We start from the raw sequence: 27,827 nt of genomic DNA, 5'->3' as shown, positions 1-27,827 counted from the left end.
TATTGAATATGAAGTGTTATTTCATTGTGGGTTTGATTTGCATTTCCCTAATGCACACTTTTGTCCTGTTTGTGTTTGTAAGAGTCCAGCAAGTATGAGCTTTCCAAGCCACCTCATCTGTAGATAGGTATGATCTACTGTGAATGCTCCCTTTAGCGTGCCTGTCCTTTTTGCGTGCTCTGACTTGGGCCTCTTCCACACTCTTCATCCATTACCTCAAGAACAAATGAAGCTAGCACCAGCCTTTCTGTCAAGCTTCCAAAACTTTTGTAACCATTTGCAAGACATGTTGCTATTTCAAACTCAACATGGGCAAATAGAGTACATCATCTTCTTCCCTCTCGATTTCCTGTATCTGTTAATTGTGCATCCGTGACCTGTTTTCCTCTCTTATTTTTGTGAATTTTGCCTTTGTACTAGCTTTCTGATGTATACCTTTTATGTGCTTCCCAGCCCAGATTACACTAGTAGTGTAATATACACTAGACTAGTTCAGGCTCATCGCAGCTGGCCTTTGTGTCTCAGATGCCCTGTGTTTTCTTCCTCCCTACTCCCATTTTATCTGTACACATCTAGAGTTACTGGCCAAGGATAATACTGATCTTTTTACTCCCTTGCTTATATGATTGGCAGGGTTCACCCTTGTCAGAGAACAAAGCCTGAATTCATGGTAGCTGTATCTCCTGTTCTTCCTTGCTCAGTTTACAGTTACGGCTACTGTTGGGTTTTTTGTGTTCCTAAAAAACATTGAGAGCAAAGGTCTTTAACCTGGATTATAAGGCTACGCAAAGAACCACCGATTGTGACGTAGGCGTGCATGTTCTTGTGAGGGTTCCATGGCTTTCTGCAGATTCTTGAAGGAGTCTGTGATGTGGAAGTCCATCTCTGGAGTGTCCTACCTGCTTTGCTCATGCTTTTTTCATATAACTAGATCCCTGCCTTACCATCTTGCTCTCTTAAGCATATTGTCTGCTTTTAAAGCCTACCTCATATACCAGCGCTTTCGTTGAGCTTTTCCCAGATTCTTGAGCAGGAATTATTTTCATGCTGGAGACTTTCTTTTATGGATTTTAGTTATTTGTATACCTATTGTATTACACAAATTAATCAGTGTTTCCCCAACCTATAAGCCATGGTTTGTGGAGTTACCTCACTGAATCTGATAATTAATAGACTCATATGGATATATGGATATATCTATCATCCTGGGATGTCGAGGCTTCATAACCCAAGGCATTTTGTGTTAAAATCATATTTACAAACCATGGGATGTACTAGGCAAATTGTAATCAGAGTCACGTCTTTTCACCTTCCTGTCTGTTGCTGTACCTTAACCTGGTTCCTTGCCTAAAGCGAGCACTCCTCCAGAAGTACTGCTGGCTAGCTGTGTGGATGGGTCAGTGTGTAGCTGACAAGAGAGCTTTAAGAAGGCTTCTTCTGCTAGATTTCCCAATCCTGGTGCAGAAGTCCTGAATTATTTGAAATCTTACTGTTTTCCAGTGTGGGTTTTACTTTTAAATATTTGTAAATGAAGTCTAATTGAGAAGAGAGAACTTGCTCAGATATGCATAAGCTTCTTGTGTTCTTAGAGACAGTGAGCCTTCTCAGGACATCATTGTTAATTAACTGCTGGTGATTAAAACCACAGGATCCTTGTAATTGACAGAGCCAGCAACAAACAAACAGTAGTGTTTTCAGTTACAGCATTTTGATATTGAAAAAATGGGTATCCACAGTTTTGTATTTTATTTGTGTCATTTCGTTAATACCTTATTTTCTAAATATTTTTGTCTAAATCAAACAATGACTGTTTTCCAACAGATATTTCTTGAAGATGTTAAATACACTTTCCCAAACTTATTCAATTTAAGGCTAAAAAATTGTTAAACAATTACTATTGAATTCTGAGACAAAGTTAAGAATAAGAAGTTGGCACAGTGGCTCATGGCTATAATCCTAATGCTCTGGGAAGCCAAGATGGGAGGATTGCTTGAGGCTAGGAATTCAAGACCAGCCTAGGCAACATTATGAGACCGTTGTCTCTCCAAACATCTTTTAGAGAACAGGTGGGCATGATGGCACATGCCTGTAGTCCTAGCTACCCAGGAGACTGAGGTGGGAAGATTGCTTGAGCCCAGCAGTTTGAGGCTGCAGTGAGATATGATTGTACCACTGTACTCCAGCCTGGGGTGGCAGAGCTTATTTGTCTGAAAAGGAAGGAAGTGGAGGAAGGAGAGAAAATGAAAGGAGAAAGAAGAAAAAGGGAAAAGAACAAGAAGAGACTCTTGAGGGGGAAATTTGTGGTGGACTGGAAGTGAGGAAACCTTGAGTCCTCTGTTTTGAAATATTTATTACTTTCATCAAATTATTTGCCTCCCTTGGCCTCAGGTTTTATGGGTCTAATAAAGGGAGGCAGAGCTAAAATCCTAAAATAGTCTCTCCACTTTTTTCTTCAGAACCACTGAGAATAATGAAATCAAAGATTATTCATTAAGCATCCACCATGAACCATACACTTACTACTCGCTGGGGTGATCCATGAAATAGATGTGATTTTGTTCTCAGGAAGCTGACTGTCTTTTAAGAGATAAAGCTATGAATACAATATGGTCCACATACATGTATGCTCTCCAAAAATCACCAAACCTCACTGAGTGTATTTTCTTACTCTCTAAAATGGCAACGTGCCTTCTCACAGGTCTGTAAAAAGGTCAAATCTGCATGATGGTACTTTAAAGTTTCGTGAATCTAGAAATACAATGAGTTATTTTGCAGCCTTTTTTATATACTTTTTTATTTTGGAGACAGTGGCTGTGTCGCCCAGGCTGGAGAACAGTGGCACTGTCTTGGCTCTCTGCAACCTCCGCCTCCCAGGCTCAAGCCAGCCTCCCACCTCAGCCTCCTGAGTAGCTGGGATCACAGGCGCCCACCACCATACCCAGCTAATTTTTGTATTTGTGGAGACAGTGTTTTGCCGTATTGCCCAGGCTGGTCCTGAACTCCTGAGCTCACAGTTGCCAAATTCAGTAACTTCTTTTTGTTTTGTATCTACTTTGACTTCTCTGCAGCAGATTGTGTGAAGCTCTAATCTCCTAAATTCTCTGGCTCTTAGACACTGTTGTGTGCCATCTCTGCCTTCTCTATTCTCTCTGTTTTACACATATACACACTATATGAACTAAAATAGAAAGTTGTTACTCCGGTCCAGTGTCTCTGTATATATAACATTTGTGACCCAACCAGAAATATATGTAGCACTGAAAATACTGGATGCTGTATAGTGTTCCATTCAGTGTCATTCCCATCTCTACTAATTACACCATGCGTTGTCCAAGTGAAAACACATTTCATTGCCTACTATGCAAGATGCTATGGTAGGCTTATTGACTGACCTAACATTTTCACATTTCGCATATAAGCTATGAGTTCTTTGAGGACAAGCTGTTTGACTCCTTCTGCTCTTAAGGCTTGGCACAGTGTTTGTTACGTAGAAGATACTTAACACTTTTTTTTACAAAATAAGGAAAGAAGCATTCCAGCATGGCGAGCATTACATCTTCACACTGTTTTCCTTTTCTAGAAAGCAACAATAGATTTTAAAATATTTTCCATTAAAAAAAAACCTCAGGATGAGCGCCCATGTCACACCAACTGTGGTGGCTACGATCAAAAAGGTAACAAAAACAAGTGTTGACAAGAATGTAGAAAAATTGTCAGATGGTACAGCCACTTTGGAAACCAGTCTGACGGTTCTTTAAAGTATTTAACAAAGTTATCTTATATATAACTCAGCAGTTCCAGTCCTAGGTATATCCTAGGAGAATTGAAAACATGACCACACAAAAGCTCATGTATGAATATATTCATAGCAGCATCATTCATCACAGTCAGAAAGTGAAAGGCCCACATCTCCATCAACTGATGCATAGATAAGTAAAATACGGATATATCCATATAGTAGAATATTATTTGGAAATAAGTAAAGTACTGTAACATGCTACAACATGGGCAAACTTCAAAAGCATTTTGTTAAGTGAAAGAACCCAACATGAAACATTAAGTAATGTATGACTCTATTTGTATGAAATGTCCTGAGTAAGCAAATTTTTAGAGATCAAAATAGATAATTGTGGCTGTCTAGGCACTAGGGGAGGGGACGGGGATGAGGCATGACTACTAACAGGCATAGGGTTTCTTTTTATCAAGATAAAAAGTTCTAAAATTAGATAGCAGTAATGGTTACACAGCTCTATGAATATACTAGTACTATTGAATTATATATATTAAATGGGTCAGTTTTCTAGTATATGAATTACATCTCAAAGATGTCAAAATGCAAAATAATTCTCTCTCTCTCCCCCCTCACACACACACAGACACACACACAGAGGCACGCATACACACACACACACACACACACACACACACACACACACACGAAATGCAATGTGGCGATTTGGATGGGATCTTGGAACAGTAAAAGAACACTAGTGGGAAAACAAGTGAAATGCAAATAGATATGGAGTTTACTTAATAGTAATGTACCATTGTTGGTTTCTTAGTATTGACAACTGTGCCATAGTTACGTAACATGTTAATGTTGGAGAAACTGGTGAGGAAGGGAGGGGAGATAAAAGGGAACTTTCTCTGCTATCTTTGCAACCTGAATTTATGTCTATTTTTTTATGTATACAATTTTTTATCAGCCTGAAGTTACAAAATAAGTTTATCAAGGTGAATTTTTTTTAAAATAAAAGAAATATGTAACCATTGAAGAAAATTTGGGAAACTACAGGAAAGTTAAAAGGAACATAAGTTGTCGTCTTGTGGTCATTGAGACGTAGCCACCCAATTGAAAATACAATCGGATTAGGAGATTGCGCCACAGAGGTGTAACATGTTCAAGAGATTTTTGGCTGTCGCTGTGTGTAAAAATTTTAATACTGTATAATATATACTAATTGTTAAGAACTGTGATGATCTGAACTTGACCCTACTTGCAAGCTAGCAAGTTAACTTACATCCTGACACAGTTTCATGGGTACTGGCTGAAGTTAAGGGATTCTAGGGTCAGAGGGAGATAAATGTATTATGCATTGCATAGCCAGCAGCATCAGCATCACCCTCCTGTTGGGTTCCCTTGCTTCCTAAGCCCCATGCAGGCAACACGAAGGGTTCCAGGTGTCACAGCCGAGAAATCTAAACCTGAAGAAACATGATGATCATTATTTTTTTAAGAAAAACACTTAAGCAGAATGTTTTATTGACGTGAGGTCAGCTGGCAATAATTACCTGCAATTATGCCTTATTTTACCCCACTGGGAAAAAGACAAATGTTATATTAGAGACGTCTGACGTTCATGTGTTTGCTGCTCTGGGCTGAGAGAATGTTCAGCTATCTCCTGTAATGTGTGCTTCAGTATTACAACTCATCAACAAAAGGTGTATGCCCCAAATTTCCACTTGCTGCCATCGATTTCTGGCCAGTTCTTTGAAGCATTTATTATGTGAGCGTTAGCCACTGCATCAATCTGCTGAAGGACTGGGGATGGGTAGCATGTAAGAGCCAACAACTAGAGCCTGGGACCCGACTTCCTGCAGGAAACCCTCAGAAGACTCCACTGACATTAGGTATCCAGCTTTCACCTTGTTCTTGGCAGCTTGGACATCTGTGTTGGAAAGGAGAAATTTATATACAGTGGATAGTAAGCCTGTGTGACCTTTGCCCTTGACTGAGACATTATCTTTATTATACTGGACAGAAACAAGCCTGCCCTTTGCTTCAGACGGAAACAATATTTATTATCTTCTGAGGATGTCTGATACACAGACAGTCTTGAGTAGATAGTGTAGAATAAAAGGTCCAAGAGGGCTTTTGCTGACAAGACCTGCAGAAATGCAAGAGGGACATGGAGAATTGCTTCCCAACGTGAATATGTTCTCATCACTGTCACTCAGAAATTATTATATGTATTTAAAGATATTTAACTTTAATTTTGTTATACTAGTGTGTTGTATATAATTTTGCAAAATATGAAACTCACTTTATGTACACATGTGCCTAAAATGACAGGAAAAGTAGAGAGTCTTGGTAACTTGCATAGTCAAGGCAAAGAATGTTCACTTTACTCATTGGCTATGGAATGGCGTGTGGTATTGGGAGGGTAATGAAAAGTCTTCTAAGAAACAGAATTTTAGTAGGATTTTCTAAAATGGTGGCCAAAAAACTTGTCGAAGGTCATGGTAGGAGAGCAATATGGTAACTGGTAGTAGTTCATTTCCAGATTCTTGACTCTGTCACTAAAGGATCATCTGAGCTCTTTTATTTCTGTTAACTATCTAAACTTGTTGCTGTATTCATGCAGCCTCTTATTACAGGAAGAATCGGGGTTGCGGGGAGAGTGGGTGGAGAAAAGCAATTTTTTTCCCTTCCAGCTTAAAAGTATAGTTCTGTATTGCAGTACAATGGTTCTATTTGTTGAGAAACTTATTTTACAGTAAGTAAAATTTGGCTCGTTTCAAATGAAATGCAGTTTAAAATTAAGAGAAAATTCTTCTCTGAATGACTTTTTTTTTTTTTTTAAAGAAAATGTGTTGTTTCAGTTATTTGAAAGATGTGGATATGGTGTTGATAAAGTTACAAAATTTGTGATTACTTCTTTATTGTGCACACCTAAGAGTACATTTCAGAAAGGATATATATTTTTTAATATGTGTAATCCCAGGGAACCTGTTGAAGATTCAGTTCCATTCAGGATTACTTTTAAATTTTTGGCATCATTTTGTAACACACCAGGAACTGAATCCTTGATGGGCCCTGGTTCCTGCTGTTTATCCTCTCTAATAGTAAAATAGCTGAAGAGAGCAAATGATAAAGTGATTTGTTTCATGTGGTTGTAGTTTGCCTGGTTATTTGCAAGCAGTTTAATTCCTTTCATTTATTTTATTTTTAAACAATTATAAATTTGACAAAATGCCCTCTAGCTTTCTGCCTTATGCCACTTAGCATATATAGTAAAACTGTTGATCTCTATCAGCAGAAGAGTTTAATATCTTCTCACTAAAGTGATCAGAAGTGTATTTTAGAGGTTATTGAATAAAGTCAAGGCTTCTGCCTTTGAGCATTACAGATATTCACAACTACTTGGTAGTTTTAGGTGTTTCTGCTTATATTATTTAGAATTACAGCGGAGTATCTCAGTTTTAATGATTAAAGGGTTATAATGTTAAGATGCTTGGTAACTGAAGACTAAAATTTATAATTTATACTTCTGTTTTTGGGAATGTATTTGTTTTCAGCTTTATTGTGGTATAAATTTCCATACAACAAAATTTACCAATGTAAGTTTATAGTTTGGTGAGCTTTGACAAATAACTAAATTCTGTAATCACTACCTCATCATCATAGGAACATTTCTGTCAGCTCAGAAGTTCCATTCTGTCTCCCTGTAGTCAGTCTTCTCCTTCAGTCCCTGCTGATCATTAATGTTTTCTTGCCACTATAGTTGTGCCTTTTCTAAATCTTGAATAGATAGAACCGTACAAGAGGTGGTCTTTTGAGTCTGGCTTTTTTTTTTTTTTTTTTTTTTTTGCCTTACCATAATACTCTTGAGTTTCATCCATGCTGTGTGTGTCAGCAGTTCATTTCCTCTTATTGTGAGTCTTTAGCATTGTATGGCTATACTACAATTTGCTTATCCATTTACCGTTTGATGGCAATCTGGGCTGTTTGTAGTTTGGAGCTCTCATGAATTAAAGTGCTTTTAAAATTCCAGTACAAGTCTTTGTGTGACAGTAGATTTTGATTCCTCTTCGGTAAATGAATAGGATGCTATATTGTGTGTAAGTATATGTTTGACATTATAAGAAACTGCTAAGGCCGGGCGCGGTGGCTCAAGCCTGTAATCCCAGCACTTTGGGAGGCCGAGGCGGGTGGATCACGAGGTCAAGAGATCGAGACCATCCTGGTCAACATGGTGAAACCCCGTCTCTACTAAAAATACAAAAAATTAGCTGGGCATGGTGGCGCGTGCCTGTAGTCCCAGCTACTCAGGAGGCTGAGGCAGGAGAATTGTCTGAACCCAGGAGGCGGAGGTTGCGGTGAGCTGAGATCGCGCCATTGCACTCCAGCCTGGGTAACATGAGTGAAACTCCGTCTCAAAAGAAAAGAAACTGCTAAAGTGCTTTCCCAAAGCAGCTATACTATTTCTCATTCTTTCAGCAACATTTCTGTGCTCTAGTTGTTCCACATCTTTGCCAACATTTGGTAGTATCAGTCTCAAATTTTAACTGTTGTAATGGATGTCTGTTGGTTTGTCCTTGTGATTGTAATGTACATTTTCCTGTGGATTAATGATGTTGGGGATCTTTTTTTTTTTTTTGGTGTGGGGGGGCTTATTTGCCTTTCATTTATCTCTTTAAATGAAATGTTTATTCAAGTCTTTTGCCCATCTAAAAAAATCATACTGCTTTGTTATTGCATTGTAAGAGTTTGTTTTGTTTTATTTTTAAATATTCCGGGTAGGAGTGCTTAGCAGATAATTGTCTTAGAAATATTTTCCTTCACTTTTTAGTTTGCCTTTTTGTTTTCCTAACAATGGCTTTTGAGGAGCAAAGTTTTTAAGGTTGACATAGATTTATCTGTTTTTTTCACGTTTTAAAAGTACTACTAAGAAATCTTTGTGTAACCCTAGGTCCCATAAAAATGTTGCCCTGTGTCGTCTTTAGGAGTTTTATAGTTTTAGGTTGAACATTTAGATACATAATCTATTCTGAGTTCATTTCTAGGTTTGAGGTAAGGTTTTAGATCTTGGGGAGTTTTATTTGTTTGTTTACATCTTAGTATCCAGTTGTTATAGCATCATTTGTTCATAAGACTATTTTTTCCTCATTAAAATATCTTGGAATCTTTGTCAAAATCAGTAGGCCATATCTGTGAAGGTCTGTTGGTGGCTTCTCTCTTCTCTGCCTTTGATCTATATGTCTGTCTTTTAATATCACACTGGTTTGATTAGTGCAGCTTTTATAGTAAGTCTTGAAATCATGTAGTGATTAATTTGAGGACAATTAACTGTATTGAATCTTGTGATCTGTAAATATGGCATCTCTGTGTTTGTCTGCCTCAATTTTTCTCAACAGTGTTTTATAAAGTTTTCAGAGTATGAGTCTTACTCATATTTTCTTAATCCCTAATTATTTTATATTTATTATGCTATTGTAAATGGTATTAATTTTACTTTTAATTTCAGTTTCTAATTGTTCATTTCTAATATAAAAATCTAGCATTGGTTTTTTTTTATGTTGACTTTGTGTCTGGCAACCTTGCTATTATTAATACATCATGTATTCCAGTATTTTAATAGATTCCTTAGGATTTTCTGCCTAGGCAGTCACGCCATTTGTGAATAAACAAGGTTTTACTTCTTCCTTTCCAATGGTATGCATTTTTTTTTCTTTTTCTGCTTTACTGCACTGGCTAGGCCTCCAGAACATGGTTGAATAAAAGTGATGAGAATCGACATCTTTGGTTATTGTTCTCAGAGTGAAAGCATGTAGTCAGTCTTTCACCAATAAATATCATGTTAACCGTAGGTTTTTGTCGGGTTGAGTAATTGCCTTTCTGTTCCTAGTGTTCTGAGAGTTTTATCATGAATAGATGTTGAATTTTGCTATTTTTTTTTTTTTTTAAAGACAGATTCTTGCTTTGTCACCCAGGGTGGTGTTCAATGGCACAGTCATGGCTCACTGCAACCTCTGCTTCCTGAGTTCAAGTGATTCTCGTGCCTTAGGCTCCTAAGTAGCTGGGATTAACAGGGACCTACAACCACACCCGGCTATTTTTTTTATTTTTAGCAGAGACAGAGTTTCAACATGTTGGCCAGGCTGGTCTTGAACTCCTGACCTGAAGTGGTCTGCTTACCTCGGCCTCCCAAAGTGCTGGGATTACAGGCATGAGCCACCACTTCCAACCCCAAATTCTTTTCCTCTAATGATGGTCATTAGTTAATGAGGTTTTTGGTTGGTTAAACTGATTTTTACAAGTGATAAACCAAACTTGCATTCCTGGGTTGAACCCATTTGGTCATGATATCTTAATCTGTTTTATATATTGCTGGATTCCATTAACCTAAAATTTGGCTAAGGTTTTTTGCATCTGTATTCCTGAGGAATATTAATCTATAGTTTTGTTATAGCTGTCAGGTTTTGATTTCAGAGTAATGCTAGGCTCATAAAATGAGGTATGTTCACATGTTCTTACTCTTAAGTGGGTGCTGAACAATGAGAACACATGGACACAGGGAGGGGAACATCACACATGGGGTCTGCCGGTGAGGGTGGGTGGGGGAGCTAGGGGAGGGAGAGCAGGAAGTTGGGAGATTAGGGAGAGGTAACATTAGGAGAAATACCTAATGTAGCTGACAGGATCGCTGCAGCAAACTACCATGGCATGTGTATACCTATGTAGCAAACCTGCACAATCTGCACCTGTACGCAGAACTTAAAAGCTAATAAAAAAAAATGAGCTGTGTTTTAAATACTTTTCTTCTATTTTCTGTAAGAGCTTGTGTAGAGTTGGTATTTCCTTCTTAAATGTTTGGTGGTATTCACCACTGTAGTCAGCCGGGCCTGAAGTTTTCCTTGTAATAAAGTTTTAAACTATGGATTAAATTGCTTTCATAGAATAAGGCTATTCAGATTATTTATATTTTCTTGAGTGAAAATTGGTAGTTTGTGTCGTGTCATGGAATGCTGCTGTTTCATCCAACTTGAGTTTATTGCAGTAATGTTCATGATATTTCTTTGTTTTTTCAGTGTCTGTAGGATCTGTAATGGTGTCACCCTGTAGTTCCTAATTCCTGTCATCTTTAGTATTTCTTTTGTTTTTGGTTAGCCTCACCAAAGTTGTGTTGATATTATTGACCCTTTAAAGGAACCAGCTTTTTGTTTCATTGATTTTATTGTTCTTACGTTTTCTATTTCATTGATTTCTGTTCTTTGTTTTCTTTATCATGCTTGCTTTGGATTAATTTGTTCCTTTTTCTAGTTTCATAAGGTAGAAGCTTAGATCACTGATTTGAAATACAGGCATGTAATATAAATATCGCTGTTAGCACTGCTTTAGTTATATCCCATAAATTTTTATATGTGGTTTTAATTTTAATTCAATTCAAAATATTTTATTCTTTTTCTTAATACTTCTACTTTGATTTGTTGGGTTATTTAGAAGTTAAAAAAAATTTTTTCTCAAATATTTGAGTTTTTTCCGAGTATCTTTTGTTTTGGATTTCTGATTTAATACTGTTGTGATCGCAGAAGAATACTTTTTATGATTTTAATTCTCTTATGTTTGAGACTTGTTTTGTGCTACAGAATATGTTTGCTTTATGTGAGGTTTGTTTTGTCATAGAATATGAATATTCATCATGCACTTGAAAAGAATCTGTCTTAGGCTGTTATCGGGTGGAATGTCCTATATTGTGTCAAACTGATGTTTTTCAAGTTTTCTCCATCTTGCTGATTGTGTTTCTACTTGCTTTATCAATTAAGAGAGGAATATTGAAATCTTCAATGGTAATTTTAAAAATTTAAAATGTAATGAAAATAGAGTTATAATGTTAAGATGGTTGGGAGGTATAAAGGCTATATTTAAACTTTTTTTTTAATTTAGAGGGGGTATTTGCTTTTTAGAATAACACAGACTTGGCATTCCAGCACCAGTCCTGCTATTTATTACTTCAGCAACCCCTCTGAGCCTGTTTTTTTTTTTTGTTTTTGAGATAGAGCCTTGCTCTGTCGCCCAGGCTGGAGTGGCATGATCTCAGCTCACTGCAACGTCTACCTCCTGGGTTTAAGGGATTCTTGCGCCTCATCTTCTCGAGTAGCTGGGATTACAGGCATGTACCACCCCGCCCGGGTAATTTTTGTATTTTACTAGAGGTGGGGTTTCAACATGTTGGCCAGGCTGTCTGGAACTCCTGGCCTCAATCCTCCCACCTCAGCCTCCCAAACTGTTGGGATTACAGGCATGAGCCACACCAAATTGGTATTTTAGTCTTTAGTCAGTTTCATTTGTTAACTTTTTTTAATTTTACTCTTGGCCTACACTGTGGTCTTCATCTCTGTGTATCTTTTCCTATTGCTTTGGTATGCCTAATTTTTATTGATAGTCTCTTTAGAGCCTTAATTGAGTATAGATCGTGAAAAAAATTGTTTTTTTCCTTGACATAGGTTTACTCACCCTGTGTTAAAAAGACAGGAATGTTGGTATAGTCAAAAATTTTGACAGCTATAAAATTATCTCACAGTACTTCAATGTCTGAAACTCAGTGTTTTCCTTCTCTTTCAGATAAACCGAGAAAACTGGTGTACAATAGAGCCGTGCCCTGATGCAGCATCTCTTTTGGCTTCCAAGCAGAACCCAGGTAAGCTGAGATTGTCCATTCATTTTCTGGAGCTGCAGGCCCACTCTAACAGATCACTTTAGTTGGAGATCTGCCTTTCCTTAGCATGTTATACAATAAATCAGAGGAAGGGATATATGTGATTTGGATTTGTAGGCATTTTGTCTCACAGTTGAAGATGAGTATGTCATTACCTTAATTTTACTTTGGTAGTAGCAGACGTCATAGGTGACTTTATGATTCATTCATTTCTGATGGCATCTGTGACGTGTATATACAAGGGACATAGGTTTGTTAATCTGGTAAAAGGTTATATAAATATACTGTTAAGAACCAAACCTGAGGTTCTCAATTTTGACTGCACATTGGAATTACCTGGCTGAAGAAGCTTTAAAAATATACTAATGCCTGGGTCCTGCTTCCAGAGATTCTGATTTAATTGGGTGGAGTGTGGTCTGGATATCAGAATCTTCATAAGCTCCTTTGGTTACCCTGCTATGAATCCAGTCTTGAGAACCATTACACTTTGTGTGCATGGTCAGGATTTGAGTCTTTCCTTAAGTATCTTTGAGTTACTACTAACAACACTTGAGGGTGTGATGCTCTTAAGTCCTTCCTTGCTAATGACACAGCACAAGGCTTGTGGTTACTTAGGATTTCCAACTTCTAAACCGAGTCCGGCCTCTAACTCTGTGACGTAAAGTATGTTCCCTAATGTCTGTGTGCTCCATTGTTTCCCATCTGTAAAGTGTTAGCTTGTCTCATTTTGAGGGTGTTACACAGAGGACATGATGAGTAATCCCTTTGCCTGTTCCTACGGCTGCTAAGTGAATACTAGCAATTTGCATTCTGAGTTTTTTTAGTCTCCTTTACCCAACAAACCTCTGTTTCCTTTCCCAATTTTTACTGCCCAGCTTTAAAAATTACCTGGTCTTCATTTGCAGGTCTTTTTAGAAATGGTTTAGGTGTAGGTACACTCCAGCAGTATTAAATTTAAAAACAAATTGTTTTGAATCCTCTAACTGCAGAGAAGCTTCCTACTGATTCTCGATTCTCTGACTTTACTACAAAGGAAATATTAGAAATATTAGAAACAGATATAAAAAGTGTTTTTCTCTATTTTTGTCTCATTTTTGAGAGTAGGTAAAGGATACTTTGCTTATAGGGTCCAAGTGTTAAGGGATTGACCCTGTTCACAGATTTAGCTGATACTTCCCCCATGTAGCCTCCTGGAACCATCTATGTAAACATGTACCACTTACTACTGTGTTTTGGTTCCTTAAATTGTTTGGGGCTTTTACTAAAAGTATAATTACAACCACCCAAGAGTGAAACTTTCTGCCAAGTAAAGATTAAATGAGGTTGCTCACAGTTTGAATATTCATAGGGAGGAAAGATCTCCACACATCATAGTTTAATTTCCGTATTTAGAGAAATGATTTTTGAACCCCTGAACATTTTCCCCAGGACACAATTTTGAATTCTGTAGACCTCCACACCCTAACCCCAAACATAAGCAATTTAGTCTGTTTAGAGTATTTTTTTTATCTTGATTTTAAAATTGCAGATCAGGATCATGCTACTGAGATTTTGATTTTAGGCATAGTGTTTTTGTGAATCCCAGCTACTTTGTTTAGCAAGTTTCTCTATTTTACTTCATAAACACTTCCTCAAGGGAGCAGTAGCATTAGACCAAATAAGAGAATGTCTTTTGGCTGGGTATGGTGGCTCACGCCTGTAATCCCAGCACTTTGGGAGGCCGAGGTGGGCGGATCACAAAGTCAGGAGTTCAAGACCAGCCTGGCCAATGTGGTGAAACCCCGTCTCGACTAAAAATATAAAAATTAGCTGGGTGTGGTGGCACGCCCCTGTAGTCCCACTTACTCGGGAGGCTGAGGCAGAGGTTGCAGTAAGCCAAGATGGCATTGCTGCACTCCAGCCTGGGCGGCAGAGCAAGGCTCCGTATCAAAAATAGATACTGTCTTTTAAAATCACTTTGTATACTCTTCAGTAATGGATCATTACAAGGCAGGATTATGATTAGTGTGACATAACAGAGCCCACTGGATGTCAGCACTGTGTTTTTCTACCCTTCCCCAACAACAATTTGTTGGTATATCTGTTATTTTAAACCCCAGGTAGTAGACAGCATCTTTTTAAAAGTTTGTATTCTCTTAGCTTCTAAAAAGCTAATACCTCAGTACACAAAAATTATAGACAAATTTACATATGGGTCATAAAATGGGACTGGCCCTAGCTATGCCCACCTTTAAGGTTCTGTCATCGGGATACTTACTGAATCATACATTATAGGTTAATGAAGCCTTAACTTTGTTAGACACATGTATCACACACCTGCTATATGCTAGAAACCAGAGTTGTGGATACTATATGTATAAATTATTTCTGTCACTATGGCTCCTTTAGGGAAGTAGCAATCATCCCTTGTCACTGTTACAGAAATGGCAACTGAGAGGAGAGTGAAATTTCTTCTTGCCTGGAATTTTTCTTCTAATAACTAGTCAGACCTGGATTTAAGCCCAAGCAGTCTAACTCTAAAACCAGAGCTCTTTATTCTTTATACTTTGATCTGCTGCTCCCCTTTATTCATTAGGAAGGGGACATAGAAGAAAGAAAATATTTTATTAATTTGAAAACTTAAAAATACATGTGACCCAGGGGCTTAGCTCTGCCTTTAGGGATTGTTCCCGCCTTCCCCTGCCCCATGACGTTGGGGGTTATAATGGTTTATAGTCCCTCTCTCTCCATCTTACTCTTTTTTTCTGTACTTTCCCCTCTTCTCCTCCTCAACAATTGGCTTTATCTCACAGAGCAGACTCTCATCCCAAACTTGGTTTGTCATCCCTTGTGGTGCTGGCTTGAATTTATTTTCTGGGTGAGGTGTTCCTACCAGGGCTGAATCTGGATCTTCCCCATGAATTTTCCATTCGAATATCATGAGCTGGTTTGTTTTCCAGTCTGGAATTTGGACGTGGTCTGTTAGACAGCCAGCTGGACAGCGAGCAGCTCAGTGTAGTTGCTGTGACAGCCCTTTCTTTTCTTGGCCAGCCCCCCTGTTTTTCCCTCAACCACGGAAAGGCGTTTTTTATTTTTTCAAGTGGGGAAAGGAGAAGGACTAGATCACACCCACCAACTCCTCTTAAGTTACTGCATGCTCTAGGAAATAGGAAAAAAACCCTCCAGAATGCCCCATAGTTTCCAGTATGTTAAAGGCAGGGCTGTTCCCACTGAATTAACACACTCCGAAATCCTTTGAACCAAGACTGAAACAAACTTAGGTGATTTTTGTTTTAACTGAAAGATTTTCAGATTAATCCATAAGCCCTGTCCCATTTCCTATGGCATTTTTTTGTGTAATTCTTTGTTGAAATTGTCTCCTAATACCTTCATTTCTGCCATAAGACAGTAAACTGCCTCCCTCACAACACTAAGCATTTCTTTTTATTTGGATACTGCGCAGTATTTAGCTAGATGCCTAGCTAGTAGAAAAAGTAATTTTATTGACAAGTGATTTATGACCTATACTAATGCAGTGCTTCGTTGACCCTTGCTCTGAGCTACCAGGGCGAATAATTTAGTAATTATCACTAATCAATAAATGTTAATTAGAACAACTATTTCTTCCCACAGTCTCTCAGACAGCATAATTATCATGCAAGCATAGACTGTAATAATCAAAGGAGACATTGGAAGTTATCTGTTCTGGTCTTCAGGTTCCCTCTCTGTGTAGCTGCTTTTTCTGTAATACCCTGATATAGCCATTCACTCTCTGTTCCAGCCCTTCTGGTAAAGTGGTAATTCACTGCAGCATCCACCTCCTGGGTTCAATAGTCATTACTTTGTAGGGCTACCCAGCCTGTTGCTCAGAAGCCCCATTGTAGTGAAGCTCTGTAGCTCACACTCATGGCCTTTGCTCAGCCCCTGGAATAGCACTGAGGCAATCTCTGACCATCTTTAGGCACATTTTCCTCAAGCTCCTCAGCAAGCTGAATGCATCTCAGATGTTTTGACTGTTGTGACCCCATTACTTTGTACACATTTTTGTTTCTCAGTGTTCTACTTCAGATGTTATCTAGGAACAAGCAGAATCCGAAGGGTGTGGTCTGGATGGTGCCTGGTGACGGGATTGTTCCTGTTTTGGATGCCAGTGTACTGTTTACTAATAGAGACTAAAACTATTAATGTTTTTTCAGTTTTGCCATCACCTTATATTGTCAGTTCCTCTTGATTTTGCTTCCCCCAAAACCTCCAGATAGAGTTCGCTTATCTCTTAGATAGCCAGGTTTCCTGCTCTGTCCTTCATCACTTAGTGTCACCTACAAGTTTGATAAAGTGTACATACATGTTTGTCTAAATAACACATTAACATGCTGACAAAAACAGAGATGCACGACTTTTTAATCTTTTTTTTTTTGTTTCGTGAAATGGAGTCTGTCTCTGTTGCCCAGGCTAGAGTGCAAGGGTGTGATCTGAGCTCACTGCAGCCTCCACCTCCCAGATTCAAGCAATTCGTCTGCCTCAGCCTCCCAAGTAGCTGGCATTTCAGGTACCCACCACCATGCCTGGCTAATTTTTTGTATTTTTAGAAGAGTTGGCCAGGCTGGTCTCGAATTCCCGGCCTCAGGTAATCCACCTGCCTTGGCCTCCCAAAGTGCTGGGATTATAGGCGTGAGCACCACACCCAGCCATGACTTTTATCCTTAAAACTTCTTGAAGGAAGCTGATATCCACTCCGTAATGGATCTTGGGTTCTTGGTTTAACCATTTACAAATCTCTTTAACCATGTTACTACCAAATCACATGTCACTTTTGTTTACAAAGTTAATAGACAGCCTGGGCAACATGTTAAAACCCCATCTTGACAAAAAATAAGCTGGGCATGGTGGCATGTGCATGTAGTCCCAGCTACTTGGGAGGCTAAGGTGTGAGAATTGCTTGAGCCCAGGAGGCAGAGGTTGAAGTGAACTGAGGCCGCACCGCCACACTACAGCCTGAGCGACAGAATGAGAACCTGTCTCAAAACAAACAACACAAAACAAGCAAAGTTAGTGAGGGAGAATACCTTGCTTATTTCAGGCTAAGTTTTTAGGCTCCCTCGATGTACCAATGTAATATTTCTGTAGCAGACCCCTCTCTGGCTTGCCAGGGTCCCTGTTCTAGTTACTGAACTGAAAACAGATTCTAAATGATATATTTTTCCCCTTTGGCACATTATGCCCGCAATTTAGGAGCTATTTATGGTAAGAAAAGTTAAATTTCTATTTGTTATTACTCAGTAGAACCTATAAGTTTAAAACCCACCCTATCACATAGTTGCTAGTGACAGACTTTGGATTTCGAAGACAAAAGAAGAAAATTCCCTAACTACCAAGAGGAAAACATTATCATTCGGGTATCTAAATAGAGGTAGAGTATGCTTCTAAATCATCCTTTTATCTGTCTGTACCTAATATAATCATGGCAGATACATGATTGTCCTATAGGAGCTATATCAACCTGGAATTGGAGTAGCAGAGCTACTAATTTAACTGTGTCCTTTATAGCTTCTTAATATTGAAAAAAAAAGATGTAGGGAAGGAAGATAAGTGTGAAGGAGAGATTTAAGAGACTGGTTGCTGGGAGGAAAATTAAGTTTGTTTGTTTTTTTTTCAATATTGGTAAATACATTCTCTTTTTCAGAATGTGAGAACTTCCTGGATGTTGGACTGGGCAGAGAGTGTACCTCAAAACAAGGTGTACTTAAAAGAGAGTCTGGGAGTGATTCTGACCTCTTTCACTCACCCAGTGATGAAATGGACAGCATCATCTTCCCAAAGGTATTGCATGGACCTTCATTTCAGTTTTTGTCCTGTGCTTTCATGTTCCTATTTGGGCTTCCCAAACTCTTTTCCGCCTTTTTTTTTTTTTTTTTTTTTTTTAACCTCTTGTGCTCATTGTCTCCCCAAGACATGTTGTTGCCCTAAATATGTAACTCCTGCTAGTAAGTTGTGATCCAGCTAGCCTTGTAGGGCCTCACTCACCCTGAGAGGAGTGTAAATGTTCTCTTGGAGAAGGAAACACCAGATTAGCAGGGTTTAGAAAAAGGCATTGGGCTGGGCGTGGTGGCTCACACCTGTAATCCCACCACTTTGGAAGGCTGAGGTGGGTGGATCCCTTGAGGTCAGGAGTTCAAGACCAACATGGCCAACATGATGAAACCCCATCTCTACTAAAAATATAAAAATTAGTTGGACGTGCTCACTTGAACCCAAGAAGAGGAGGTTGCAGTGAGCCGAGTTTACGCCAGTGAACTCCACCCTGGGTGACAGAGTGAGACTCTGTATCCAAAAAAAAGTGGCTGGGGAAGAAAACCAAATTTGTTTATTGTGAAATTGTGACTAATTACATGCAGATTTTGAAGCTCACATAGAAATCAAAAGAAATGGAAGTTCCCTTTAGAATGAAATAAGTCAGAAGACAGTGAATACTTCTCAGTGGGCAGCAAGGACCGCAGCTCAGACTACATGATGTCATATATATAAACCAGCTGTAGAGTCATTTCTGGTTAATGTGTTTAGGCCTGAAGCTTCCTGCTGAATGTGGTGGTATCACTCATCCTCATCTAGCCTGCTTAATTGGAACTTTCTCGATCTTTGCAACTGAGCCCAAGCTTTCTCCCTATTAAAAAACCCTTACACATGAGCCAGCTCAGGTTTGCATATAATTTGAGGCTGTCTAAGGGAGGCGGCTGATGGGGGCAGTTTGCTCTCTTTTGCTTATGTCTGTTTCTAGTTGTAGCAAGTTCTGTTTTGTTCCCCCAAGAATAGAGGGCTTTCCCACAGCAAAGATAGCAAATGCTACTCAATTATATGCCACAAATTGTTTTCTTAATGCTAAGAGGTGAAGAGGCAGAAACACTATTGAACCTATGAAGACTGTTCCTTCTAGTTTTATAATGAGTTTGGAGAAGTGGTGAGAGCAGTTGTGTTAGTGAGTGATTCGGTTGTCCAAGATGGTGAATGATGCTGTGTAGAAGTTAAAGAATGGGCGGTGTGTGGTGGCTCATTCTTGTAATCCCAGCACTTTGGGAGGCCCAGGAGGGTGGATCACTTGAGGTCAGCAGTTTGTGATCAGCCTGACCAACATGGTGAAAACCCATTTCTACTAAAAATGCAAAAACATAGCTGGGCTTGATGGCACATGCCTATAATCTGAGCTGCTCGGGAGGCTGAAGCAGGAGAATTACTTGAACCAGGGAGGCGGAGGCTGAAGGGAGCTAAGATCAGCCACTGCACTCCAGCCTAGGCAACAGGAGCAAAACTCCATCTCGGGAAGGGGGAAAAAAAAATAGTTGCAAGAATAGAGACCTAAAGTGTGGGAATCAGGAGCATGTCAACGCCTCTGTGAGTGTACCCTGTGTACCTTCCTTTCATTTTTGGCCTTCCCTAACTTTGTCTTGAGCTAATGGTCTTCCCAACGTCCTTGGAAAGACTTCTTTAATATGATGCAACCTTAAGGATTTCTATTTTTGTTGTGCGTAGTTGACAAAAAATTCTATGAAGTAAAAACTCCACATTTAGAGGATCTGCCTTTCTCTTAGGAAAAGAGAAATCAATAGGTTTTTAATATGTATATCAGAATTTAGGTAATTTCCACTGTGAAATTTGAGGTTTTAACCGTAAGGAGTTCTGTTCCTCCCAAGGGGAATACCATTCTGAAGATATGTGTTTCTAAAAACGTACTGAAACAGATTAAATAGTATCTCTTTAAAATGGGATCATTGATAATCCCTGAAACTGAGTCATGGATATACAGAGATTTGTTAAATATTTATATGTGTTTGGAAAATTTTTTTTTTCTTCCTTTTTTTCTGTCTTTCTTTTTTATTTTTTTGTGGTATGGTCAAGAAAATTTTAATGTAAAAAGTTTTAAAAAAATTGAAGTGTCTTCGTTAAGAAATACTTGGTTGGGCCGGGCGCGGTGGCTCAAGCCTGTAATCCCAGCACTTTGGGAGGCCGAGGCGGGTGGATCACGAGGTCAAGAGATCGAGACCATCCTGGTCAACATGGTGAAACCCCGTCTCTACTAAAAATACAAAAAATTAGCTGGGCATGGTGGTGCATGCCTGTAATCCCAGCTACTCAGGAGGCTGAGGCAGGAGAATTGCCTGAACCCAGGAGGCGGAGGTTGCGGGGAGCCGAGATCGCGCCATTGCACTCCAGCCTGGGTAACATGAGTGAAACTCCGTCTTAAAAAAAAAAAAAAGAAAAAAGAAGTACTTGGTTGTAACCTCCTAGGTGCATGTCACCTTGTCCCTGGGTATTACCATCTCTGCAGACTCACAGTTACTTCTGGTCACTGAATTGAGTGGTTTTCCTAGCTAAAGAGAATTAGAATTTTCTATATTTCGCCTTCTTATCTCAGTTTCCCAGAACCATTTACGAAATTGCTCATATAAAATTTTTTTTTTTCAAGAATACCAGACAAATATAATTTTTAAAAGTTGAAGGAGGCCAGGCACAGTGGATCTTGGCATTTTGGGAGAGTAAGGTGGGAGGATCACTTGAGCCAAGGAGATCAGCCTCAGCAACATAACGGGACCTTGTCTCTACGAACAATACAAAAATTAGCTGGACTTGGTGGTGCACACCTGTGGTCCTAGCTACTCAGGAGGCTGAGGTGGGAGGATCACTTAAGTCTAGGAAGTTAAGGCTGCAGTGAGCCGTGATGTCACCACTGCACTTCAGCCTGAGTGACAGAGTAAGGCCTTGTCTCAGAAATAAATAAGTAAATAAATAACACCTACATTTTGTGCCAGACTGCTTAGGGAAAATCAGAAATGATAGGTTCACTTTCACCTCTTTATGCATGCTGAGAATGTCTGAATGGCCTGAGAAGAGTTGGGGAGGGTTTTCTTAGTGTTTTTGCCCTACCAAAGTAGTTCGTGAGCAGGAGAGGCTTTGTGATAAATGTTGGCTCTAGTGTTAATAAAACCAAGGGCTTACTTACGCAAAGGAGAGAGACAAACTAATACTGACAGGGTACTTACCGTACAGTAGGTACTGAACTAAGTTTTTTAAATATTTGATCTCAATTTGTCCGCCCAGCAACCCTGACAAGCAGGTGGTTTTATCCTCCTTATGTTCTTGAGGAAATAGAGGCACTAATGGGTAAAGAAATTTATCCAAAATTACTTAGTGGGTGAGCAGCTGACTTGAGGTTTGCATCTAGGCCTGACTCTGAAATGTGTTCATTTTTTGTTTTACTCTCAACCTCCCAAAACCTGCTCTATTAGCCAGTGATGAAATAAAAGCATGGCATTGGCAGATAAGCCGTTAACTGCTTCCTTAAAAGCCTTCCTCAGTGGTCACCCACAGTCTGTTCTGTGAAATATCAAAATGTCCTACAGTTTGTTCCCAGGCTCTAACCCTCTTCTTCTCTAAAAAATAATCTATAGGCAAGACATTGCAACATCTTTTTCTGTGAACCACGAGAGATACATGAGGTCACTTCCTGCAGCCATTTATTTGTGTGAGGGGCCTCACAGACGGCTTTAGCAGCCCAAGCCCATAATGTTTGTCGTGACCTTTTCACCTTAACCCTGCCTTTCCATTCAGTGTGCCTCCTGGTGAATGAGCTTCATGTTTGTTCTCATGAATATGTGTGGGTTCCTAAGGACTTTCTTTTTCTTAGATCAATGGCATAAAATTTAGTGTTTGTTTTTAAAGTGAAAAGAAATCCTGGGATTCTTTTTGGCACTCGCTGAGAGACAAAGTACGATTATAAAAATATACATGATCTAGGCCAATCTGTTATCCAAAAGGATAACGTCTACAGGAAATACTAATATTTGCTGCCTCTCTTCCGAAAAAGAGGTAAATAAAGCTTTTCCATGTATTTTTTTTCTCCAGGTTAGCAGATGTATCTACAATTGATTTTAAAAAATCAAAACAACTTCTGTAAGATACAAAACCCAAGTGGAACATCCTTCTTTCGTTTGCACTGGTTTTTCTCATGCTTGGTCCCCAACCTAAAAATTTACTAAAAAAAAAAAATAATAAACCGTTTCAGGATAAAAGTAAATGTAAGCCAGGCATGCTGCTTCATGCCTGTAATCCCAACACTTTGGGAGGCTTAAGCGGGAGGATTGCTTGAACCCAGGAGATTGAGACCAGCCTGGGCAACATAGTGAGAACCTGTGTCTACTAAAAAATTTAAAAATGAGCCGGGCATGGTGGCACACACTGTAGTCCCAGCTACTTGGGAGGTGGAGGCAAGAGGATCATTTGAGCCTTGGAGTTCAAGGCTGCAGTAAGCTGTGATTGTGCAGCTGCACTCCGGCCTGAGCAACAGATGGAGACCCTGCCTTAAAAATAAATAAAAGTAAATGTATTTACAGAATCCTAATTAAGAAAACTACAGTGGCTGCTAGGCGCAGTGGCTTATGCCTGTAATCCCAGCACTTTGGGAGGCTGAGGCAGGCAGATTCACTTGAAGTCAGGAGTTCGAGACCAGCCTGGCCAACATGGTGAAACCCCATCTCTACTAAAAATACAAAATTAGCTGGGGGTGGTGGCTGGTGCCTGTAATCCCAGCTACTCAGGAGGCTGAGGCAGGAGAATCATGTAGGCGGAGGTTGCAGTGAGCTGAGATCATGCCACAGTACTCTAGCCTGGGTAACAGAGTGAGATTCCATCTCATTAAAAAAAAAAAAAAAAAAAAAAGAAAGGAAGCGGTGACTGAGGCTTGTAATCCCAGCACTTTGGGAGGCCGAGGGTGGGGTGGATCATGAGGTCAGGAGTTCAAGACCAGGCTGGCCAAGATGGTGAAACCCTGTCTCTACAAAAATTAGCTGGGCATGGTGGCAGGCACCTGTAATCCTAGCTACTCGGGAGGCTGAGGCAGAGAATTGCTTGAACCTGCAAGGCAGAGATTGCAGTGAGCTGAGACCGTGCCATTGTGCTCCAGCCTGGGTGACAGAGTAACACTCCATCTCAAAAAAAAAAAAAAACTACAATTGCCTATTCACAAGTGCTGAAATTATTAAAATTTTATAACTGTGAACCAGTGGTAATGCTTGTAATCAGGTACTTTTCTTAAAGTATTGAACATAAGTGGATTAAGTGGTTGGCATGTGCTAGGTGTTTAAAATGTGAGCTGTTATTTCCCAAGGCATGTAGTAGAGTGCCTTGTGTTTTATTATAAATAATAATAATGAATATTTGGGTATGAATGAAGATTAAAGGACTAGTATTTGGCAATATTAAGCATGATTTCTTCAGGCATAGTAATAAGATGTAAAGTAGGCATCAGTTTTTATAATTTTATGTATCTAAGTGTATATAATGTTTATACCTCTCCATACACTTAGGTGTCCATACCTACATAATGTAACCCTGGCTAAGAAAGCTGATCAGGCATTTTTTCCCAGCATTTTATCATGAAAATATTTTAAAATATAGAAAATTTGGAAAATTGTACAATGAACACACATATACCCACCACCTAGATCCTACAGTTAACTTTTTGTTGTTTTTGCTCTGTTACATAACTATATATCTGTCCATCCTTCTGTACACCCAGTTTTCCTAAATTCTTTGAGGTAAGTTATAAATATCGACATACTTCAACTCTGAGCATTTTGAATTCAATATTTGTTTATAGACTGGTTGGGTTTTTTGGTAGAATTTACATACAGTGAAATGCACAATCTTGAGGGTACCAGTCAGTGACTTTAAAAAAAAAAAAAAAAAGTAAAGTAACGACCGCTTCACGAATGTGTGCATTATACTTGCACAGAGGCCATGCTAATCTTCTGTGCATCGCTCCAATTTAGTGTATGTGCTACTGAAGTGAGCACTCATCATGGCTTTTGATAGAAGCCGTTATTCACCTGTGTTCCCAGCCTGCATCAGGATACAGACTACAATCATTGCTTTAGAGTTTCCTCATGTTCCTTCTCAGTCAGTCTCCATTCAGACTCTCTCAAGGCAACATCTGTCTTAATTGTTTTCCCACCACAGATTAGTTTGCCCTGTTTTAGAAGCTCATATAAATGGAATTTAAATAATATCATTTCTCTGAGTAAATACCTAGGATTCGAATTGTTACATTGTGTGGTGGTTATCAGTTTAGTTTCCTAAGAAACAGATCTTTTCTCAAGCTGATTGTTCCATTTTACATTTTCACCAGTGATGTTTTGTTTTCCTTTTTCGTTCTTTCGTTCTTTTTTTTAAAGACAGTCTTGCTTTGTCACCCAGGCTAGAGTGTACTGGTGTGATCTGGGCTCACTGCAACCTCTGCTTCCCAGGTCCAAGCGATTCTCCTGCCTCAGTCTCCTGAGTAGGTGAGATTACAAGCACCTGCCACTGCACCCAGCTAATTTTTGTATTTTTAGTAGAGTTGGGGATTCACCATCTTGACCAGGCTGGTCTCAAACTCCTGACCTCGTGATCCACCCACCTCAGCCTCCAAAGTGCTGGGATTATAGGCATGAGCCACCGCACCTGGCCTGTTATCCTTTTTCAAGTAATAACCACCAATTCATAGAAAGAGCTGCCTAGTGCAGTAAAAATGCTGAGTTATAAGAATATTATTCTGTGTGAACTTTATTCTTACCAGATATGCAAGCCTGTAGAAACCATGTAGTTTCAGTGACGTCCGAGTTAAAAGCACATATTAGGAAGAAAGGCTTTGTGTTGAGGTTATATTCTAGACAGATCTCTTCATTTTTAAAATATGTATAAACAGGCCACCAAAGATTTTCTCATTTTATTTTAATGACTGTCAAAAAGGTAGACGGTTGTTTTAAAAACTTCAGATTAGTAAAGTCCCAGAGAGATAGCAGGCCTTTTTTTCAAGGCAAAGTCCTTCCAAGATTGGATGCCAGAGTGAGGAAGCACGTATACAGCTGTCTGTGAGTTATTTCCATACTGGGAATAGCTAACTGTAAGAAGGCTATATGGTAAACTAATCAATGGAAACTTTAACTCAGAATTTTTGTTTGCTTTGAAGCTTTCTTGCATGTTTTAGAACAGACTTGTTACACATTTTGCTTTATTGATGTTCATCCTGTTTGTCCCTTGGTATTATTTTGAGAATTAGAAATTTAGGCAGCTGAAAGTGAGTATATTCGTTTCCTAGGGCTGCTGTAACAAATTTACTGGAAGCTGGGTGGCTGAAAACAACAGGAACTTACTTCCTCACAGTGCTGGAGGCTGGAGATCCTCATCACCGTGTCAGCGGGCTGCTTGCCTTCTGGAGTTTGGTCTCTGGTGCTTCTTCATGGTCCTTGGTGGTCCTTGGGTTGTAGATGCTGCACTCCCCTGCCTCTGTCTTCACATGGCATTCTCTCCTTTGTGCCTTTTTGTGTGTCTTCTTCTCTTGCAAGGACACCGTTCATGTTGCATCTGGGGATATGTTGGATCCACCCTATTCCAGTATAACCTCATCTTAACTAATTACATCTGCAAAGGCCCTCTTTCCAAATAAGGTCACCTTCTGAGAAGGACGTATATCTGAGGAGGACACTGTTCAACCCAGTGCAGTGAGAAAGCTGAGATACTCACGAGACCGTTAACATTGTCCTTGTCTGCGGAGAGCTGCTCCGTGAATAGACCCCTTTAGAAAGCCCCCGAGTCCCTCATTCACTTAAAAAGCATGGTCCATAATTTTATTTTAAAACACATACCGTAATTTAGAATTTACTGGATGAACCGTAGTTTTATTTTACAGAGTGACCCAGTGAAGGGACCTTTCTGATACTGACTTTGGTATCTTCTATTTACAGGGTTTTAAAAAGATGATTGAGGTACCTGAATAGGGCAATTTGAGTTGAAATCAGTCTGGGTTCAAATCTTGATTCTGCTGCTCATGCCTGAGTCCATTGGACTATCTGGGCCTCAGTTTGACCTGTCCAGTGATCCCCATGCATCTTCTCTCTCACTCCCATCTCATATGTTACTTAAAAACAATCTAGGAAACTGGATTCCACAGAATTGGAAAAAGAAAGCCCTTCCATTAGCTTGTGAGATCAAGCCCAAAAGGTAGAAAGAGTGCTTTTGGAAGGCAGTGTGCTTTTGAACTGTTACATTAAACCTTTAAACAGAGTCTCTTTATAGTATAGAGCTGGTTTTCTGTTCCGAAGCAAAAAGATTTTCATAATTTTTTTTCTCTGTCTTGAAGAACCATAAATTTTTCCCCCTTAATTAAAACATTCAGTAGATTAGGAAAATATTGTGGAAAAGGGAAGAAGAATTACAGAATCCCCTTCCCTGTTCCCTGCCCTCATCCCATAAGAGTGCAAAATAGATGTTACGACGGTGCCCACATCTTAAGAGTATGATCAAGCATCTCTTAGGTACTACTTTTGGCCTTTTGGGTGTCATGAAGCTCATCTTCCCCTCACCCACCAAATTCTGTGTTGTGGTATCTTTCTTTCTTTCTTTCCTTTCTTTCTCCTTTTTTTCCTTTCCGGTGGAGTCTTGCTCTGTTGCCCACGCTGGAGTGCAGTGATGTGATCTCGGCGCACTGCAACCTCTGCCTCCCGTTGATTTTTCTGCCTCAGCCTCCCCAGTAGTTGGGATTACAGGTGTGAGCGACCGTGCCCGGCTGCTGGTATCTTTCAACAAGTAGAAAATGTCAGGCTACTAGGACAAAGTTATACAATTCCTGCTAGGCGCTAGAGGTTAGCCAGGCAAAGAGCGTCATCACTTTATCAAAGACCTCATTGCCAGGACTGATTATTTAATGTATGATTTGCTTCATAACACTCAGCCAGTTCTCAATGAAATGAGAAAAATACATAGCTTTCTTCCATTTAGATATTTGTAACAGGTACTTATACATTTGTGGCAAACGTTAAGTGGGGTCGTAAGCTATTCCACTTTTTTCAGAAGGCCACCGAAAACAACCACAGACTTATTTTTGGAGTATTAATTTCAGCACATTATTATTGTAGCCAAGCAGACTGCTTTGTTTTCAGTTAAAGCTTGTTAAAAAAAAAAACAACAACCTACTAATAAATTATGAATTTAGTTTCCATATAGCAAAAAACCCGGAGACAAATGGATACCTTTCATTGCAGTTGGTGATGGTGACTGAAAGAACTAACATAAATTTGACATTTTTCCTCTTAAAGAAAAATGGGGGCTGGTCACGGTGGCTCAAACCTGTAATCTCTGCACTTTAGGGGTCAAGGCAAGAGAATTGCTTGATCCCAGGAGTTCAGGATCATCCTGGGCAATACGGCAAAACCCTGTGTCTAAAACATACACACACACACACACACACATGCATGCCTGGGCAATATGGCAAAACCCTGTGTCTAAAACATACAAACACACACACACACACACACACATACACACACACACACACATGCCTGGGCAATATGGCAAAACCCTGTGTCTAAAACACACACACAC

At 39.4% G+C, this 27,827-nt stretch overlaps 1 protein-coding gene and 1 non-coding gene across 16 annotated transcripts in view; one reads left to right on the top strand and one right to left on the bottom strand.

Moving 5' to 3' along the window:
- Positions 1–27,827, top strand: part of AKAP13 (A-kinase anchoring protein 13) — a 346,439-nt gene that overhangs the window by 228,991 nt on the left and 89,621 nt on the right. For all 15 annotated transcript variants that reach the window (XM_032262391.1, XM_032262389.1, XM_032262388.1 and 12 more), the window contains 2 exons: positions 12,347–12,422; positions 18,103–18,239. In XM_032262391.1, coding sequence (XP_032118282.1) covers positions 12,347–12,422; positions 18,103–18,239 — 213 coding nt within the window. The remainder of the gene's footprint in view (positions 1–12,346; positions 12,423–18,102; positions 18,240–27,827) is intronic.
- LOC116539508 lies at positions 24,157–24,262 on the bottom strand. The gene has a single exon (XR_004264093.1). It is a non-coding gene; the product is annotated as a U6 spliceosomal RNA (small nuclear RNA).

The sequence above is a fragment of the Sapajus apella genome, unplaced genomic scaffold (genome assembly GCF_009761245.1).
Source record: "Sapajus apella isolate SASKATOON/1434 unplaced genomic scaffold, GSC_monkey_1.0 scaffold129, whole genome shotgun sequence".
Classification (NCBI taxonomy): Eukaryota; Metazoa; Chordata; class Mammalia; order Primates; family Cebidae; genus Sapajus; species Sapajus apella.
The sequence above is the reverse complement of the archived record's forward strand: the minus strand, read 5'-3'. Positions and strand labels throughout refer to the sequence as shown.